Source organism: Micromys minutus (assembly GCF_963924665.1).
Source record: "Micromys minutus genome assembly, chromosome: 1".
Lineage (NCBI taxonomy): Eukaryota > Metazoa > Chordata > Mammalia > Rodentia > Muridae > Micromys > Micromys minutus.
Window position 1 is genome coordinate 181,058,378 of NC_137969.1, and position 21,568 is coordinate 181,079,945.

Consider the following 21,568-nt stretch of genomic DNA (forward strand, 5'->3'; position numbering starts at 1 on the left):
CAAAAGGAATCAGCAAACTGTAGCAGGAAACCACCTGTTTGGCACCACAGAGTTGCTGGGTGTTTGTTTGTTTTCACAGATTTGTATAGTTATAATAGATGTGATTTGCTGCTGTGCATTGAAAAGTCAGGAGGAAGAGGAAGATGAGCTTGCTGCCATTTCATTCTTCCCCAGCCGCAAGCTGGAGTGCTTAAGGGTTGCGTTTATAAAGCTGGTTAGACACTGCACTTCAAAATGCTGAATTTTAAGAGTGACTAGATCTATTGTACTTTTAGCTCCTGCCCTCAGTATGTGACTTATGTTGGCTTAGATACAACTCAGCTAAATTATTAAGTTCATTTGCATTTGTGAAAGCAACATGTTTTGGCCTTTTTAAGTAACACTCAAATTTTCTATGTATAAATAAAATTCTCTTTTCATTGCTCTGAAACTTTAGCAGTATTATATCAACAGCACAATTTTCTAAAATGGATAAGCTGTAGAGCCAGATATTTTATAAAATGGAATTATAATCAATGTTATCTTACCTAAATCTTAAGATTGCTTCTTTTCCCTGTTAGTTACTCTTGACTCCTGAAATGATGAAGGCATCCCCAGCACTGGCTCACTGTGTCTATGATTTCCTTGAGAACAAAGCCTACAGTAAAGGGAAGGGCGATTTTGCTCGAAAGGTAAGCATTCCTTTTATGATATTTCTTGCTTCCTTTCTAATAAAGAAAAATATAGATTTACATATATTTTAAAATAATATGTTAAGTATGTTTTGGCATGTTTGCTTAGTCAGTATGCTGTTGCCTGGAATATCTGTTAATACCAAAGATACAAAAGAAAGACCACTGACCCAAATCATCTTGGCCACATTAATCCATTGCAAGCATTTAATTAAAGAACACTTTTAAAACTCTGTGTACAAAGACTACTTCTTTCTAAAAGTGGGTTTCAGAAAATCAACATTAGATGTGAGGAAGACAAGGTTTTTATTGCTGAGGGGTGGGGGTTCCACATGGAGGATTTGGTAGGCAAAACAGGCAGGGTTACCGGGGCAGCACAAGCATAACCAGACTATAAGGAAGGACCTCCTGAAACAAAAATATGCCTGCAAGGTACTCATAGTCATAGCAACACGTAGTTAGAACAACGGGTAGATTCCACCTCACACCAGTCAGAATGGCTAAGATCAAAAACTCAGGTTGCTGCAGATGTTGGTGAGGATGTGGAGAAAGAGGAACACTCCTCCACTGTTGGTGGGGTTGTAAACTGGTACAACCACTGTGGAAATCAGTCTGTCAGTTCCTCAGAAAATTGGACATAATACTACACAAAGACCCAGCTTATACCTACTACTCCTGGGCATATACCCAAAAGTTGCTTCAACATATAACAAGGACACATGCTCCACCATGTTCATAGTAGCCTTATTTATAATAGCCTGAAGCTGGAAAGAACCCAGATGTACTTCAGCAGAGGAATGGATACAGAAATTTTGGTATATTTACACAATGGAGTACTACTACTCAGCTATTAGAAACAATGATTTTATGAAGTTCCTAGGCAAAAGGATAGAACTAGAAACTATCATCCTAAGCAAGGTAACCCAGTCACAAAAGAACACACATGGTATGCACTTACTGATAAGCAGATTACTAGCCCCAAAATACTCTGAATACCCAAGAAACAATTCACAGATCTTAGGAAGCTCCAAGAGAAGGAAGGCCAGAATGTGGATGCCTCAGTCCTTTTTAGAAGGGAGAACAAAACACTCACAGAAGGAAATACAAGGTCAAGTAGAGGAGCAGGGATTGAAGTAAAGATCATTCAGAGACTGCCTCACCTGGGGATCCACCCCATATGTAGCCACCAAATCCGAGCCCTATTGCTGATGCCAAGAAGTGCTTACTGGCAGGAACCAGATATGGATGCCTCCTTAGAGGCTCTGCCAGAGTCATACAGATAAAACTGAGGATGCTTGCAGCTAACCATTGAACTGAACATGGGGACCCCAATGAAAGAGCTAGGGAAAGGACTGAAGGAGCTGAAAGGGTTCACAACCTCATGGGAAGGACAACATCAACCAACCAAACCTTCCACAACTCCTGTGGACTAAAACACCAATCATGGAGCACAAACGGAGAGACCTATGGCTCCAGTTATATATGTACTAGAGAATAGCATTTTCTGGCATCAATGGGAGAAGAAGCCATTGGTCCAGCAAAGCTGCATTTTCTCAGTATAGGGGAATGCCAAGGTGCTGAGGTGAAGGGGGCGCACCTCATGGAAACAAGTGGAGGGGGAGGGGAGATGGGCATAGGGGAGGGATAACATTTGAAATGTAAATACATGGAATATCCAATAAAATAATTACGAAAAAAAACTTTTGAAACGAAGATGGTTGTAACAAGTTTTTGAAACAAAGATGGTTGTCATTTCCTGGAACAGCAGCGTAAACCATTTATAGTTAAGGTTACAGGCAAGGGCCAATCCTTGAGAAACAGATTTAATCACAAACAAGAATGAACCTTGTTTGTCTTCAGTATAAGATGGCTTTCAAGCCAAAGATGGGGACAGGCTGATTTATCATATCTTATATACAAACTTACTTTATGATCTAGTGGCACTAGAAAGAAAGAAAACAGTCAAACACACTTGTAAATAGTCCATTATGAAACATTTGCCTGAAGTATGTTACACGCTTTTCATTATTCTGACTAGGCAATATATTTCCACTGAGGGGAAATGTGTTTCTGTTGAATTAAAGAAAAAAAATGTTAAATAGGATGTGTTCTGAAAGTATTTTTACCTCCTGGGTAAAATGTTTGTTTTTTTAACCTGTTTCAGTTAGTTTAAAATATGGTACCAGGCCTGCGCTTGAAATTAAGTGTCGTAGTGTCAGAAGAAGCTTCATGAACAATCCTCACAGCCCAGCTTCCTTCTTTGCCATGGGCCATCAGTGTATTTTCCATTTTGTTACTTATGCTTTCTCTAGAAATCAAAACTTTTCTCTTTTAAACCACTGCATAAATCGACTAAGGTCTTATTCTGTGCTTCACCATATCCCACACATAACTAGTAAATATTTGCTGGTAATAATAAGAGCAAAAACAAAATTTAGGATGGTGTGCAGTAACCCTTTGCAGCTTCTTAGATGATTTTAAAATAAAAACTAAATAGCTTCAACCATTTCCTTCTTGCCATTAATACAAACCCCAAAATCCAAAACCCAAAACAGGACTTTGGAAATTGATAAAAAGTAATTAACAATACTTAGGATTTATAAATAAGAATTCCTATGATTAGATTGTTAACTTTCAACGTGTCAGTGGATGCTAATGCTCCTAAGTAGAATGTTTTAAAAATAAATTCTCATATATAGAGTTTAAAATAGTAAAGTATGTGTGTATACCTATATGTATATACATATATTATATATGTACACATAGAGTATGTGCATATTTTCATGCTTTAATTTTTGTGTAATTGTATTCAGGATGCAGTCTTATATGTCAATAGAGATATGTTCTAGTTTTCTAGATTTAAGGTATTTGCCTTATTTCTGTTTTATGTTTAAGTTAATTTTAACTATAGAATTGATAACAGCCTTTTGAGATAAACTAAACTTTATATTAAATATGCACCATCTTTAAATAATCTGCAGGAGTACATGTAGGTTAGTTGCATATTGCATTTTAAATTACTAATAGAGTCTAAAGACTCCTCTAAGTAGTCATTAGATTAAATCATTGCAAACATTTTATGAGAGGCTTTTTCACAGACAAATATCTTAGAAACTATTGGTTTTATCAGTTTTTTTAAATCTGTAGAAAAATTAATTCATAGAATAAGTGATAAACATCCTTTCTCTGAAGTAACTTTTTATTTAAGATTATGTTGTGGTGTGAAATCATTCTTAGCTATAGTTGGAAGTGTTAATTTCAAATTCAGTGTGAATGCTATGTTAATAGAACAGAGAACTGAGTCAAGCTGGTAACTCATACAGACAACACCTGTACAAATTATGCTGAGCGTGTGCTTGTGACGGCCCTCTGTGATTTAACTTGTGCCCCAAAGTTTTAAAGTTTCTTCCCTAGTTGTCTTCAGAACCTTTCTAGGTCAGTTTTAAAATAAATCCTGTATTTATATTAGTAATGTAGAATGAACTGTCATGCTTGTGAAGTTCTGTTTAGTGAATTTTATTTTATATTTGAGAGTTGCAATTTTTTCTATAGCTGCATGTTTTAATTGTGATAGATACTTCATTGATATTCTCATAGAGTCTCTCTTCGAATTCTGCATGCTGAGCTAGGCATGATATGGCAGGCCCTTAATCCCAGAATTCAGGAGGCTGAGATAGGGAGATCTCCAAATTCCAGTTTTAGCATGGTCTACAGTGAGAGTTCCAGGACAGCCAAGACTACACAAAGACACTTATTCTTTTCACAGAATAAACAAATGAATTCTATTTGTGTGTTCTTGACTAAGGTTGATTATTCCATATCTGCCTTATTGGTTGGCTGTATCAGTTTCTTTTCTATTGTGATAGAACACCATGCCCAAGGCAACTTTTATATGAAAGAGTTAATTTGTGGCACGTGGATTCAGAGGGCTAGAGTCCATGGCATCAGGAGCTTATATCTTGATCTGCAAGATCAGATAGTACACTATATGGTGTAACTCTTTTTGAACCTCAAGGCATGTTCCTATGCATGTGGAGTTCTCTTTATTGTGAATATTATGCTGTAATTGAGAGTTACAATTTCCCCTATCCTTAGTCTATAATTTCTAATCCTTCCCAAACAGTTTCACCAACTGGTGACCAAGTCTTCAACAATATAGCCTATTCTCACTCAGACCATTATACCCCACTCTCCTCTGGCTCCCATAGGCTTGTGCCCATAAACAACACAAAGTGTGTTTAGTCTACGTAAGAGTTCCCAGAGACTTGCACAGTCTCAACACTAAGTCCAAAGTCGATTCTGAGTCTTCAGACAGTCTCTTAAGTGTAACCCTCTGTCAATATCAAAAGCAAATAACATACTTCCAACATACAGTTTCACAGAACATACATTACTATTCCAAAAAGGGGAGATTATGGACATAGTGAGGAAATACTGGACCAAAGCATGTCCACAGTCCAGCAGCAGAACTGCCATTTGTAGCTCTTGTTCCATGTCTGATGTCAGAAGGCTTATGGCTCTGTTCTACAGCTTTGCTGACTGAATTTTGCTGCAAACTTCTCACTCTTGGCTAGTTCCACTCTCTCTATAGCTTTTTGGCAGATGTCTTATGCTCTGGCAAATGTCTCACCGTTACTTTGCATTGTGGTGAAAGTATGGAATAGTTAATTCTATTTGTATCAAGTTTTGTTTGGGAAGGTATTCAGAAAATAAGCAAACAGTGAAGGCTTATATTTCTATCCTAATAGTATCTTCCTCAGTCAAATGTTGAAATTATCTGTGTGTGTTAAGATGTGTTTTTAAGGTATATCATGTCAACAGTTTTTTGTTTTGTTTTGAAGGCAGTGGTGTATTTTGCCTGGAAAATCATTTCATCTTCTCATGGTTACAACTCTGTATTTTCTTTGGCTTTGAGTTATGTAACTGATATGAGTACACTTTCGTTTTGGTTTTAGATGGACACTTTTGTAAACCCGCTTCGCAACTCTATGAGGAATGTTTCAAATGCAGTCAAATCCCTTCCTGACAGCTTGGCAGAAGGAGTGACAAAGATGTCGGACAACATGGGCAGAATGTCTGAGAGATTAGGGCAAGACATAAAGCAGTCATTTTTTAAGGTAAAAACATTTCCAGTGGCTTCTAGAGCAAACTGTATTTATGTCACCTATGATGTATTGAGCTTCTTCTCCAAAATTTTTAGACTTATATTCATAAAAAAATAGAAATTAAAAAGGTCATATTCATGTCAGAAACTGCTACTAAAAATTCTTTCTATCATCAGTCTTTGTTGTAGTAGAATTTTACAGTTTCGTGTACAGTACAAATTTAAAATTAGCAAGTATCAATTTATTGCACTGGGCTCTTTTGATTCTTTAATTTCTTTGCAATTAAATAAGTTATATTTGTAGATGACTTATACTTACCATCTACTGAAATATAAGTCTCATTTCTCCTTTTCAAACAGTAGAGGCCCATAAAATCAAAGTAGGAAGTCATTCTCCTGGTCAGTGTATCCACCTTATAGTGCATACCTCTGTGCAGGGTAGACATTTCCGGAAAGCATCTTTGATTTCTAGATGATGGCATTAGACTGAGTACTTTTGCTACATTTCCACATTATATTTTTAAAATAATTTAGACATAGTTTTTCTTTCTTTTTAAGAATGCCATCAAAGCTGTAGATGACAAATTATAGACCTAAAACTTGATCTGTAGAAGAATGTCATAACTAATTTCATCTGAATCTGAATGGCACCAACATATTTCCCGAAGGCAGATTTTCTTGTGTATTAGAGGCAGTTTATTTTCTGTTCAACATTATCCTTTGGGCTGCTTGTCTTCAGCTGTGAGTGTGAAAGTGAAACACTAATGTGAGTGGCAGCACTTCCCTGGCCAGAGAAGCCGTTGACCTTTCCACCCACATATGGTCCTAATAGGCTTGCCTGAGTCGCAGGGGGTCTTCTACCCATTATCAAATAGTTGTTAACTGCTTAAACCTATTACCATGCTTTCCAGAGATCTTAAAAGAAGATTGGAGTTCTTTTCCCTGGGTTCTATATTCTAACGTTGGTAATATAGAGCATTAATCTTTGTTAACCCTTTACACAAGTAATCAAATCAAGTTTTGCTGTTTGTTTTCATTTATGATGGTATTAGGATATTTTACTATGTTACTGTGTTCACTTTTTTTTTTTAATGTCTAGGTACCTCCTTTAATTACAAAGACTGATTCAGATCCTGAACATTGTCGAGTCTCAGCTCAGCTTGATGATAATGTGAGTTAACTTTATTCAGTAATTTTATTTAAGCTGTAATTTATATCATCTTTGTGAGATTATCTTAATGAACATGCATATGTTTTGTTGACTCAGCTTTCCATATTATATTAAACAAAAGAAAAATTCTTACAGACTGTACATGTTCCTGACTTAAACATTTTAATTCTAACAAACACCTGAACAAATAGTTCCCAGGGCCTAGAGACCACTGTCCCTGCTATTGTACCCTTCTCCTCCACCAGGGATTACTGCTCTCCTATGTCTATTGATTAGCTCTGTTTTGTTGTTGTTCGACCTTGTGATAATCTTTTATGCTTTTATTTAGTAGTTCATTCTTAATGCTTGTGTCTTTTCAGAATTTGGCTTACTTTTGTAATTTTGTATATTGGATTATGCAGAACTCTGAATATTTTGATGCATGTTGTAAAACTGAAAAAGATATATATTTTTCTGCTTAAGACTCAGAATGTATGTTTGTGTGTGTGTGTGTGTGTGTGTGTGTGTGTGTATTCTGTTGTAGCATCTGCTATTAAATACTTTAAAAATATTTTTGTTTCCTGTTATTTATGTTATTTGAGGTAGAATTATGTTTGTGTGCCTTTCTTCTTTTGGTTTTGTTGCAAGAGGATTATTTTCTTGCTTTTTTCTAGGCTGTAATTCCCCTCCTTGTGTTAGAGTTTTCCATCTGTCACCCTTTGCAGGGCTGGATTTGTGGACAGATATTGTGTAACTTTGGTCATGTCCTGGAATATCTTGGTTTCTTCATCTATAGTAACAGAGTCTTGCTAGATATAGTGATCTGGGCTGGCATTTGTGTTCTCTTAGGGTCTGTGTGACGTCTATCTAGGATCTTGTAGCTTTCGTAGTCTCTGTTGAGAAGTCTGGTGTAATCCTGATCAGTCTGCCTTTATATGTTACTTGTCCTTTTTCCCTTACTGCTTTTAGTATACTTTCATTGTTTTGAATATTTGGTGTTTTGACTATTATGTGTCGGGAGGAATTTCTTTTCTGGTCCAATCTATTTGGAGTTCTGTAGGCTTCTTCTGTGTTCATGGTCATCTCTTTTTTTAGGTTAGGGAAGTTTTCTTCTATAATACTGTTGAAGATATTTACTGGCCTTTCAGCTGGGAGTCTTCGCTATCTTCTACACCTGTTATTCTTAGGTTTGGTCTTGTCATTGTGTCCTGGATGTTTTGGATTAGGAGCTTTTTAATTTTTACATTTTCTGTAACTGTTGTGTCAATGTTTTCTATGTTATCTTCTACCCCTGATATTTTCTCTTCCATCACTTTTATTCTGTTGGTGATGCTTGTGTCTTATGACTCCTGATCACTTTCCTAGGTTTTCTGTCTCCAGGGTTGGCTCTCTATGTGTTTTCTTTATTGTTTCCATTTCTGTTTTTAAGTCCTGGATGGTTTTGTTCAGTTCCTTCTTGTTTGCTTGTGTTTTCCTGTATTTCTCTAAGGGCTTGTACTTACTCATCAGCATTCTCCTGTTTCTTTAAGGGAGTTATTCATGTGCTTGTTAAGGCCCTTTATCATCAACATGAGGCACAATTTTATGTCCAAATTTTGTTTTTCTGGTGTGTTGGAATATACACTTCCTGCTGTGGTGGGAGATCTGGGTTTTGATGTTACCAGGTTGTCTTAATTTCTGTTGTTTCAACTCTTGTGCTTGCCTTTTGCCATCTTCTTATCTTTGATGTTAGTTACTCTTGTCCCTGAGTGGAGCTTGTCTTTCCTGTGCATCTGTGGGCCATGGGCTCTGGAGGGAGATTGGTCCTGGGTTTTCAGCCCTCTACAGGCAAGCTGTGAGTTCCTATGACAATGGGCCGGCTCTAGCTCTGAGTGTAGATGGAGGCCTGAATGGTGTAGACCCAAGTGGTACAATGAAACCTGCTTTCTTAGAGTTCCTGGAGGTTTCTCCCCAGATAGTCAGTGGAGAGTGAGTGTGGGCCCACCCATGGGCTCAGGAGTGAGAGTGCCCCTGCACCTCCTCTGGGTGCTCAACTCACTGTGAACCTTCTTCTCCAGCACCTCATGCCACCTTCTCCAAAAGTGACCATAGAGTCGGTCACAAAAGAGACCTGAACAGGCATAAAAATGTCAAAATAATCCCATGGATCCATCAGATCAACATGGACTAAGTATGGTCGTCAGTAATAGCAGAAACAACAAAAGCCCACATACACATGGAAGCTGAACAATGCTCTACTCAACAATAACTTGGTCAAGGAAGAAAGAAAGAAATCAAAGACTTCAAAATTTAAGGAAAATGAGGGCACAACATACCAAACTTATTTATTAATTTTGCAAGAAAACCAAATGAAGACACACAAACATAATTCTACCTCTAACAACAACAACAACAACAAAACAGGAAACAACAATCACTATTACTTAATATCTGTTAACATCAATGGATTCAATTCCTCAATAAAGAGACATAGACAATCAGACTGGATACATAAAAAGGACCCAGCATTTTGCTGCAGACAGGAAACTCATCTCAGAGACAAAGACAGTCATTATCTCAAAGTAAAAGGCTGGGAAAAAAAACTTACAAGCAAACGAACCCAAGAAATAAAGTGGAGTAGCCATTCTAATATCGAGTAAAATAGATTTTCAACCAAAAGTTACGAAAAAAGTTAAAGTTAAAGATAGACACATTTTACCCATCACAGGAAAAAAAAAATCTATCAAGACAAACTCTCTATTCTCAGCATCTTTGCTCCAAATAGAAGAACAACCACATTCATATAAGAAACCCTACTAAAGCTCAAAACATATCAAACCACACACAATAATAGTGGGAGACATCAACACCCCACTATCATTAATGGACAGCTCATGGAAGCAGAAACTGAACAGAGACACAGCGAAACTAGAAGAGGTTATGAACCAATTGGAATTAACAGATATCTACGGAACATTTCATTTTAAAACAAAAGAATAAACTTTCTTCTCAGCACCTCATGGCACCATCTCCAAGACTGATCATATAGTCAGTCACAAAACAAGCCTCAACAGATATAAGAAGAATGACATACTCTCATGCGTCCTGTCAGATCACCATGGACTATGGATGGTCTTTAATAACAACAAAGACAACAATAAGCCCACATATACATGGAAACTGAACAATGAGCTATTCAGCGATAACGTGGTCAAGGAAGAAATAAAGAAAGAAATTAAGGATTTTCTAGAATCTAATGAAAATGAAAGCACAACATATCCAAACCTATGGGATGAAAAGAAAGCAGTACTAAGAGGAAAACTCATAGCTCTGAGTGCCTCCAAAAAGAAACTGGAGAGAGCATGCAGTAACAGCTTGATAGCACACCTGAAAGCTCTAGAACAAAAAGAAGCAGATACACCCAAGAGGAGTAGACGGCAGAAAATAATCAAACTCAGAGCAGAAACCAACCAAGAAGAAACAAAAAGAACCATATTAAAAAAATCAATAAAACCAGGAGCTGGCTCTTTGAGAAAATCAACAAGATTGATAAACACTTAGGCAGACTAACTATAGGGCAAAGAGAGAGAATTCACATTAACAACATCAGAAATGAAAGGGGAGACATAACAACAAAAACTGAAGAAACTAAAGTCATCAGATCCTACTACAAAAGCCTATAATCAACAAAACTGGAAAATCTGGAGGAAATGGATGAATTCCTAGACAGATACCAGATACTAAATTTAAACCAGAACCAGGTAAACCATCTAAACAGCCCCATAACCCCTAAAGAAATAGAAGCAGTCATAAAAAGCCTCCGAACCAAAATAAGCCTGGGACCAGATGGATTTTAGTACAGAATTCTATCAGACCTTCATAGAAGACCTGATACCAATACTCTCCAAACTATTCTACAGAACAGAAACAGAGGGAACACTACCCAACTCATTCTTTGAAACCACAATTATGCTTATTCATAAGCCATACAAAGACCCTGGGTTTTTTTTTTTTTGTTTGTTTGTTTGTTTGTTTTCTTTCCTTTCTGTATATGTATCCTTCTGTTTTTGAATCAATTTCTGTGCTGTGGACTCTTACACAGATTTATCTTAAATTTATATTTTTTGGTTTCAGTTTCCAGATAGATTTGTTAATAATAAAATGTCATATATGTGTATATGTTCTTTCTTCAAGATTATTTTAGGATACTTCATGAGTTTAATGTGTAATATCTATAACATCTTTCATTCTTTATTTTATAGTTACGTTTTTTTCTGCCTTGTATCATTAAACTGCTGTTATTTCATTAGATAATTGAGCAGTGTTGATTTTTACCACAGTAGTGAAATGAATCTCGCTCCTGTGGACTGTTTAAGTTATAAACTGTTCATTCATGGCATAAAATTTATATTAAGCAATGTTTAGAACATGGTAGTTAAAGGTCATAAACCCATGCCTCTTCTCATCTTTTACATTATAGAATTAATTTAAAAATGAGCATTAAACTATTGAAAAGCATAAAATGATCAGTTCCGCGGAGTTCTAAATCAGTAACTATTACCTATCGTCATGCATGAGTTTTCACATAAAAGCATTCTAGTTGTTCTTTCTATTTTGTATATCATTGACTGAAGGCTTTCACAATTAAAGTATCTTAATTTATTTTCTCTAATTGATAAAAACCTTACATATAATATATTCTAATCATGCATTTTTTCTTCCAACTTGTCCCATGTCCTCACCATATTCCTACCCACCCAACTCCACAGCCCACTTCTCTGTTTTTAGAAAACAAACAAACCATTTTTAAAATGTGAAGATACTCATGAAAGATTACACATGCACAAAACCCCCCAAATCATAAAAATGCATAATTGGAAACCGTAACATTTAGCAAAAGACCAATAAGACAAGAAGTGCCCAAAGAGAGCAATATGAGACAAAATGTCTGTAAAGTGCATTAGTTTATTCGTTTTCTTGCTGAATATAATTAGGTCTACTAATTAAGTTCATTTTAAGTTTCTAGTCATATTTAATAACTAACTCTTCCAATTTATCAAGTATGGCAATATTCATAACATAGTATTAATTATACCAAGTAAAGTATAACATTTTCATTAAAATCCATGCTTTACGTTAGTTTATTTATTAGATCATAATTTGGCTTACTTTTTCTAAAAATTTATATATATGTGTGTATATATAATTCTATAGATGTACAATATCTTAATTAAGCAAGACATTTTTCATTGTTTCATCTGCTAAATATGGATAACAAGATTTTTTTTTTTTTTTGAGACAGTTTCTCTGTGTTTTCCTGGCTGCCCTGGAACTCTCTCAATAGACCAGTGTGGCCTCAAACAACACCTCTGCCTCCTGAAAGGAGGGATAAAGACATGAACCACTACCACTCAGCCAAACAATTGTGTTCGAATAAAAAAATATTGCCAGAAAATAGTTCTCAATTTTATCATTACATTACCAGTCTGTTAAGTTAGACCTAAGTCATATTTCTATAAAACTATCATTGGCAATCCACTTTGAGAAGCTTTTTTTTTAAACTACAGCCTAAGAACTTACTTAACGTTATAGGATTTTAAAATTCTATATCCCATATAAACGAGGCTGTTAGAAATACTTTTTATTGAATTCATATGTAATATGAGCTTTTAGAGGCTTTAATGTTACAAATTGTCTGATTTCTTTCAGTGGTACTATTTGTTCAATAGAAATAGTCATTCACAGTACAAAGCTAACTGCAGTTATGATAATTTTTTCTCATTCTTTTAGGTGGACGACAATATTCCACTTAGGGTAATGCTACTTCTCATGGATGAGGTGTTTGACCTAAAAGAGAGAAACCAGTGGTTGAGAAGGAATATCAAGAATTTACTCCAGCAACTTATTAGAGCTACATATGGTGATACTATTAACAGGTAATTGTATCTCCTGTTACACTGCTGCAAGCCCAGTGATGACTATAGTTTATTTGTCAATGACTTGCTAGGCCTTTATTATGGCCTTTTTTCTCGGGGCTTTTAAAGAGCATTACATCTCCTTCTCAAAAGTAACTTATTCTCCAATGAAAATGTCACTCTGTGGAACTTGTGTCAGTTTTGTTTGCCTTAAAGACTTTAAGCTTACTCATTCAAGATCCTTTACTTTCAGAAAAATAGTTGACCATGTTGACTGGATGACCTCACCGGAACAAGTAGCTGACTCAGTGAAGCGTTTCAGGTATATCTCAAGACAGTCGCTTCTCCCTTGTAGTACAGAGTTTAGAGTTGCTATACCCAGGTGACTTTTACTTAATGGCCTTTGTTCCTTTACTGACCTTAACATTAGGTTTGATTAGCAAAGACTTACAGGAATCATAAGCATTTGGGGCTGTAGAGAAGCTTCAGAGGGAAAAGGGACTTGGCACACCAATTTGCAGCCCGAGTTTGATCCCAAAATCCACCTAAAGAAGGAAGGAGAGAATCAACTTCTATGCAGTTGTCCTCTGACCTCCATATGTACCCTGTAGCCCATGTACCCACCCCTACACACAGATATATACACTGTGCATGTATACACATGGTAATTACAAATACCTAAGCATATGTTCTGTAGAGCTAGACACAAAGGAAACATTTCTAAAATGATAGGCTAGATTTTTACTTCATAGAATATTTTTGAAATGATTGACATAATATTAGAAAACTGGTCATGGGGCTTGGGCTAGCGGCAAGAAGATCAGAAGGCAAAGCACAGCTGGTGAGTAGAGAAATAAACCCCGTGTATGATTGTGAAATAAGCATGCATAGGAACTCCTGACACTGGGCTTGAGCTGTCAGGAAGGAATGAGAAGGGCTGTCAGTGTTGCCCTAACTTGCTTCTCCCTGAGCCCCATATGCTTTCTGATCTTACATCCTTTTCATCAGGTATGAGCAGCTTCTCTTCATGTGGTTGTGAGGCAGCAGAGGGTTAGAGAAGAAAAGCAGTTTGTCCAAAGGCTCTGGTGACAGGAAGAGGGGAATCTGATTTTCTGCTCAGAAGCAAAGTTTCTCTCTTTTAGACTACATTGTTTCAAAAATGTGGACTATCTTGCCCTGGCCTGTTCATTTCAGTCAGTGCAGTTGAATTCTGTGGCACTTGATTCTCATCCTTGACTATAGATTGGACTCACCTGGGAAGTTTAACCCTGTAGAACCGTTCTCCAGATGATCGGGTTGGTTTAACAGGTAGAAGGTCTGCACAATAAGTGGCTTATTTCCTGATACCCAGAGCGTTTCTAGGGCATGTTAAGATGATTTCTCAGTGGGCATAGTCAACCCATTTAGCAATGGAAGGGGCTTAGCATATTTGTACATGACAATAGAGATGATGTCTCTGTCGCAAAACGTTGGACATTTTCTGTGGCCTATAGAGTCTCATTCGTCCAGACTTGTTCAGTACAAGTACCCATGAACCAAACCATAATAAGTAGGACTGGAGTCCAGGAGAATGAACTGATTGTGTGAGGTACACTGTAGATATTAACCTGAGATTCTTGCTAGCTGAGTTAGGATAAGAATAGAATAACATAGCCAAGAGAAATGAGCTATTAAGATGCTAGGCTGTCCATTTTCAGGGTGCTATGAGTGGATATTCATTTAACAGGTCCCAGTTTTGAGTTTAAATGTCCATCTCTTTCTGATCCACATATCCCCATTTTACTAGTGTTTGTGAACTACCAGGGGCAGAATTTATCTGCTACTTTTTTCTGTATATATTCTTTCACCTCTAAATTGATCCCTGCTGTTGGATGTTGTTTATTCAAAATGTCTATATGAAATTTTAGAACTGCTGTTTTTGAATATCTTTATTTTTAGCAGTTTGTAATGAGTTATCAACTAGTGTCAATAGGCAAATGAAACTGCTCACAATCATTATTTCATTTTCTTAAATAGAGATGCATTTTGGCCCAATGGCATTTTAGCAGAGACTGTTCCCTGCAGAGATAAAGCTATTCGAATGAGAACAAGAATTGCAGGAAAAACAAAATTATTTGCGATAATGCCAGGTGAGTGAACACATTTGATTTATTTGTATTTCTTCTGACTCTTGACATTGATACTATGCTAGCTTAGTTCATTTCTGTTATTATAAGGACCACCAGATGATGGCTTATTATCTGCCAAGGACTATGTAGGTGTGTTTCTTATATTCTAACAAGTCCTTTGAAACAAGTCACTATTTATTTTATAATTTTGTATATGAGGAGATAGGCTTGAAGTCACCTACCCAAGATTTGTAGTTAGTGAGTAGAGGATTCTAATTAATCTTTGAATGATTAAAACATACTCTATTACCTTAAAATATTTTTGACAATTATGTAAAGAAAACATGAAAGATGAATGAGCTAATAGAATTATGAGTATGACCTGGAACTAGATAACTCATGGTTTGGGGGACAGCCTTTCTCTGTCTCTGTCTCTTGCTATCTCTCTGACTCTTTATCCTCCCTCCCTCCCCCATCCCCTCTTTCTTTCTTTTTTTTTTTTGAAAGACAGGAATGAGTGTAGCTGAGGTTGTAGGTCAGTTACCAGAGTGCTTGCCTCTAGCATTGCCAAAGCCCTACATGGAATATAGTGGGCATCACAGGCACATACCGTTAATGCTAGCACTTGACCAGCCTGGTTTACATATTTCCCTAACTAAACAACAACAACAACCAATATGAGTTTTTAAGAAAGAATATTCAAGTTCATTTATCTACAGGTAACTGATTGATCATAATGAGTCTTTATTAAAGCTTAATTCTTAAATGAGCACTCTTGGTTTTATTTGAATATTTATTTGTGATACTCCTGTGTCATTAATATAGATTTATTTGTCCTTTTTTTCCCTCTAAGAGAGCCTGTGACCAAGGGACTTTTCTGGCTAGGAGACGATGAGGGTAGTTTTGTCACTGGGTCACGAGCATCTTTAAAAGCACATAGCTATTAACCAATGCCTAGGTATATTCCTCTGTGTCATTGGTGGATATAGAGAATGGATAAGATGAATTTATAAGTTCTCTCATCTGTAGTTACCTATTTTCTTTTACTTTGTTTCTTTTCCTTTTCTTACTATTTTTGAGATTGGCTCATGCTGTAGCTCAGGCTAGCCACATACTTACTGTGTAGCCCATGCTGGTCTAACCTCAGTGCAGTCCTACTTCAGGCTTGTAAATACTGCATATAGGCATGAACATAAGCCGATATGCCTGACTTTCCGAATAACTTAAAATTAGATTTTCAGTGTTTAGTTTTCCATCTTAAATTAGAAATCTGTCACATTGCTGTTACTTTCTTCCCATATGTGGCTAAATTTGGTGACATAAAGAAAGAATACTATAGAAAAATTACAAGGAACAGTGACTTAGACTATTTCTCATGCACCTTTATGGTAAAGGAGCTTGCTCTGTGGCCCAGCACAGCTGCAGGAACTCTGTAGTCACATAGGTACTTACTTGAAAAGTATGAACCTGTGTTCTAGGCACTCGTACACATTGCTTTACTTTCCCAAAGTTTATGTTATTTTAGAGGGAATAACGAACAAAACAAGCAAATAAAACTTAACATTATAGTGATCAGTTCTAAGGAGAAAAAATACAGTAGGAGAGAAGTGTGTCACATGAGTTCCAGCTACAGCGAGGATTGCCAGAGAAGTTCGTGCTGTGAAGGAGACCTATAGAGGTTGATGGTGGATGAAAACTGGATTATTTTGTATTTACTGAATCCTGCGTGTTTGTAGTAGGGTCACATATTTTTGCTAAATTATAGTGTTTCTGCTTAAATGATGACCTTTTGGAAGTTGCAAGGTTTTTTTTTGGTTTTTTTTTTTTTTTTGTTATTTTCAAAATCTTTTATTATTAATAAATACACCAATATTAACCAAATCCAGAGTCTATACACTTCAGTGGATTTCTATACAGTTAGAATAATTGTTCTTTCACTATTGAATATTTTTTGTGTATTTATCTACCACCCAAAAATGAAAACTCCACAACTAGAACTGGAAAAACAACTAGTCGTATAACACCTCCCATAACTCATGTACCTTACCTGCTTCCAGCTGTTCCTCAGCTAATAGTTAGCCTTCATTGTTTTACAAGGTCCACAGCACAGGCATGTGCCTTTATTTACATATGTACTACATTATTGAGTCGATTCCAAATATGAGGGAGAACATAATCTTTTTTTCTCAGAGATTATATGGCCTTGCTTATTCAATATTATCTGTAAACTTATAAATTTTGCTTTTTTTTCTAACACAGCAAAATAATGGCTTTGTTTTGAGGGTTCTTATGAATAATTCCAGGACAGTCCTATGTGGCTCTCTAATGTTCTTTCTGTCATAAGTGTTTGTCCATGTAAGCACCACACTTGCTTGCCCTCACAGTCCGGACAGTGTTCTTATACTTTCTCTTATAGGCGTTCTAAACCTCAGCCGGATTTCTCTACCTCAGTTCTTACCACTTTTTATGTACTTCCCATTGGTTATTGATGTGCTGGCGACTGGGATAATTCTTAATTTTCTTGTATCTGTTCTCAGCCTGCCCACTTAACAAAATAGTCTACAGTCATTGCTTCTGCATCTTACTAAAGTCTTACAAATCTATACAGCTATAAAGATATTTGTTAGAGAAATCTTCATTCACTAGTGGAGGAAAGAAAGTGAGTACCATATGGGATTTAAGAGAGAACTGTGACTGTAGTCTGTAACCTATGAGTATGGCTCCTAACTTTCTTGTCGCGCGCGCACGCTCTCTCTCTCTAGTTTAGGTGCATGGATAATGCTATATGCCGGTATGTGTAGGCTTTGAGACTCAGTTATACTGAGCTTAACTGTATACCTACTATTTATGAGTTACTCTGCTTTAGATTCTTTATTTATGATCATAACTTACTTTTGTATTTTCTTCTGAGAAATGAATATTTGTATTTTTCTCTACTTCATTCAGATGAACTAAAGCACATTATTGGAGCCGAGACAACACGGAAAGGTATTCTTCGTGTTTTTGAAATGTTTCAGCACAACCAGTTAAACAGGAGAATGGTGTATGTCTTCTTAGAAGGCTTTTTAGAAACCTTATTTCCACAGTATAAATTTCGTGAACTTTTCAACAAACTTCATTCAAGGTCAAAGCAAATGCAGAAATATAAACAAAAACTTCAAAGTACTCAAGCGCCTTCTTTACAAAAAAGGTGACACTCCAACTTGTGAAGCTGGTGTTCATTTTGTCCAGAACTAATGGTGTGGACAGATCTTCTGGGGTGTAACTCACATACAGTTGTGTCTACACCAGTCTTTCCATGTCTCCAAACGGATTACTAGTACATCCATAAGACTGGTTCTTCTCATTCTCATCTGTATCCAGCCACTACCAAGAGAGATTCCTGTGTCTTACATGATTTGGTGCATAATTTGCAACATTGAGAGGATACTGCCCCATCTCGTTCAAGAACGGAGTTGGTCTCTTCTGTTCCAAACTAATCAGCGTTTTTTCCCAGTGCCAGAGTATATGTGTGAAAAGTGAGGGAAGCACAAACTCATGGGTCATAGGTAACTTAAATTATTAGTTTAGTAGCTGCAGAACACAGTGCATAATTGGAGAGCTTTGCTTCACTCAAGGATCTTGTGGGTTGTCAACATTTTGCTATCATGTGGGTTAGCAGGTAAGAGTGATCTTTAGAACAATTGTTCAGTTGTTTCAAGGCAGGGCAAAGTGAGAGAAAGAATGCCCTTAGTGTAGGAAATAGCCCTTCCCAAATTACAGTCTTGTGCAAAGTAAAGCACTATACAATAAAACCAGTCAAAACCACAATTTGATTGGATTTATTATTCATTGATAGAAATTTTCATTGGTGTTCTTTTCTCTATGTGCTTTAAGGGCTTGGCCTTGCTCTTTTGTTACTCAGCTCTCCACTTTTCCTTTGGCATTCTGTGCAGAAGCATGTGGTAGCTGTCTTATGAGTTAATTTTTTTTAATCTTTTAACAGATTACTGATTATACAGAAGGGAATTTATTTATTGTAAGAACTGCCAAATACATTGTCCTTCTAAAAATTGGAAATTAAAACAGTACTTTATTGAAAGTTACCATATGATAACTTTAAATCGTATGATCTAGACATGCCTTAGGTAACTACCAATATAGCAAATCAAAGGATTAATGAGCTTATAGTCCTATGTAAACATACAAATGCCTAATTCTACTATGTGTACATATATGAAAATAAATAATGAAAACAGAACTGTACTATTTTTAAAATATACTTTTATTTATACTTCGCATAATGTAAAATTCTAAATAAAGCTAGTCCATAAAACCCTTTGGTGTATACATTTAAGGCCCTAATATTTTATATCAGTGAAACAAATACCTTTTCTAGGTGTGAAGCCTTTGCATTTCCTAGTGTTCTCCATTTTGTCCATTAGGAAGTCTTCATATCCCATATATGCAAGATTTCTGTACTTTTAAATACTTCCAATGACTAAGGGTTTGGATATATCAACTCTTTTTGTTTTAAAAAATATTTAACACTAAAACCTTAAAATAGTGAAACTACTTTTCAGACCACTGAGCCAGTATCCTGATATTTAAAGAATGCTTGGGTGCTTATTGTAAAGGGACAGAGTATTGATAATCCAGTTATTTGAGAGCTTTAAGTTTGGAATAGTGTCTTGCTGTCACTCAGATCCTTCTTACCCAGTAAAGCCTAGTCATCAGAGGGAAGCCTCCCTGTGGAGCTTTCTGATGCTTACCAGTGCTGCGTGCATATGTATTGTATGCACACGTCCAGCATGTGTTGCATGTCTCTCAGAATTACTAAGTAGACCCTTTTTGAAATTTGCAAGTGAGAAAAGATTCTGTTTCTCTGGCAGAAGAAATGTTTTCTGTACTCACATATGCTCCTGCCCCTACCCTGCTGGCCCTTCCATGGCCCCAGGCTTAAAATTTCGATGCATCAAGTCTGCAGTAAGCATCAGCTTGGCCACAAGTGCAATAATTTGATACATAGCCTCCCATTTTAATTATATTTTTACATGAATACATTTAAGTGTATACAGAAAGATTCATGCAAGAGCCTAGAGTGTACATTTGAAAGTGTTTCTACATAAAGTGGCAAAACTGTCAACCAGGGGAAAAAGAGGTCATATTAAGTGAAGATTCTTCTAACAGCCCTACAAGACAACTGTAATCACACCAAAACAAAACAAAGAGCAAAAACAAAACTATTTGAGTAAATGGTTTTTTAAGGTAATTTTTGGTTGAAAAGCATTTATGTTTCAGGAGCAGAAATATCAAACAACCACGTGTCTGCACATCTGTGTTTTATGACGAAGAGTATGGTCTTGCTATAACTACAGATAACCTAGGCTTGGTCCAACTGTGTAGAGTATTTAACCCATAAGCAAAGTACAGTGTTCTACGTTTAATAAACTTAGTATATTGTGTGCATTTGTTGCACATATGAACATATACACAAAGAGGCTTTATGTCTTCTGCTAAATGCTTTTAAGTCAGTGGTGCCTTTGGGCAAGAACTATCAAAATTAATCATTCTTTTGGGCTTTCTGATTTTTTTTTCACATAGTATAAAACTACAAAGAAACCATCATAGTTCACTCACCTAAAATTTGATTGTATGACTCAAAAGTAGCACTTAGATGAGTATTTCCTATAATTTGAGTGTTTCATGTAGTTGCTGGAAACAGTTGTGCCATTTACCAGTGGATGCACTTTGTTAGCCTTAATTTAAAACAAAAAAAAATTCTTGAATATATCAGTTTGATCACTATAAGTTTGCTGCAGGTGTTTGGGGGAAAAACAGTTAAGTGCAATGAAAATGTACCATATTTTTTAAATTAAGAACAACATAAATTTCATAATCTACAGTTTTAATTTTGTGCAATATTTTCATTTAGTGCATGTTTATTTGAGTAATTGTAAAATAACTACATTTTTAATGTTTGAGATCTAATTTAACTGTCTTCTTAACCCAACAACTTCATTCCGTTGTTGCTGCACCTTAATTAAGGACTTGTTTAAAAGTCTTTTTGTCACTCCTTGTAAAATTCTTTTCTTGGTAGAAAGTTTCGCTTATGGGAGCATGGCTCCTGTATTATAAGGGAAAACTAAAGAGCACATTTTAGGATTTTAATTGTTAAAAAATTACCTTGTGCATATCATTGTACATAAGTGTCAATTGTGCCTAACCGCTCTATCAATGCTCTCCTTCTTTAACTAAGGGGAAAGAATCAGAATGTCAGTTATTTTTATTAACTACAGAAATTAAAATTTTTATTTGGTTTGTGTTATGTTCTGTCTGTTAGAAAATACTAATAAAGTATTAACAAACAATTCTGTTGAGTTTACTTGGCAACATGTATTATTTTTAAAAATACTTGTTCAATAGTCTTGTTTTTATAGTCTCTGAGTAGTTTAATTTCAATTTATAATTGGAGCAGTCAAGTTCCAAGATTGTATATGAGCTACAGAATAATTAAAACTAAATGGATTTAATTTTTTATTTTATGGGGTAAAATGTTGGCTACCGCAATCTTAAGGAAACTTTATATTTTATTGTTACATAAAGCTAGTGATTTTCTGAAAGACAAACATTTAGAACTTAGCAGGTTTTAATTGATGTCA

At 35.9% G+C, this 21,568-nt stretch overlaps 1 protein-coding gene across 2 annotated transcripts in view; it reads left to right on the forward strand.

Moving 5' to 3' along the window:
- SNX13 (sorting nexin 13) overlaps nt 1-21,238 on the forward strand; it is a 101,583-nt gene extending 80,345 nt beyond the window's left edge. For both annotated transcript variants that reach the window (XM_080934600.1, XM_080934601.1), the window contains exons 20-26: nt 561-671; nt 5,627-5,788; nt 6,875-6,946; nt 12,695-12,840; nt 13,073-13,141; nt 14,836-14,948; nt 17,874-21,238. In XM_080934600.1, the coding sequence (XP_080790726.1) occupies nt 561-671; nt 5,627-5,788; nt 6,875-6,946; nt 12,695-12,840; nt 13,073-13,141; nt 14,836-14,948; nt 17,874-18,121 (921 nt within the window). In that variant the 3' untranslated portion in view covers nt 18,122-21,238. The remainder of the gene's footprint in view (nt 1-560; nt 672-5,626; nt 5,789-6,874; nt 6,947-12,694; nt 12,841-13,072; nt 13,142-14,835; nt 14,949-17,873) is intronic.
- Nucleotides 21,239-21,568: the final 330 nt, after the last annotated feature.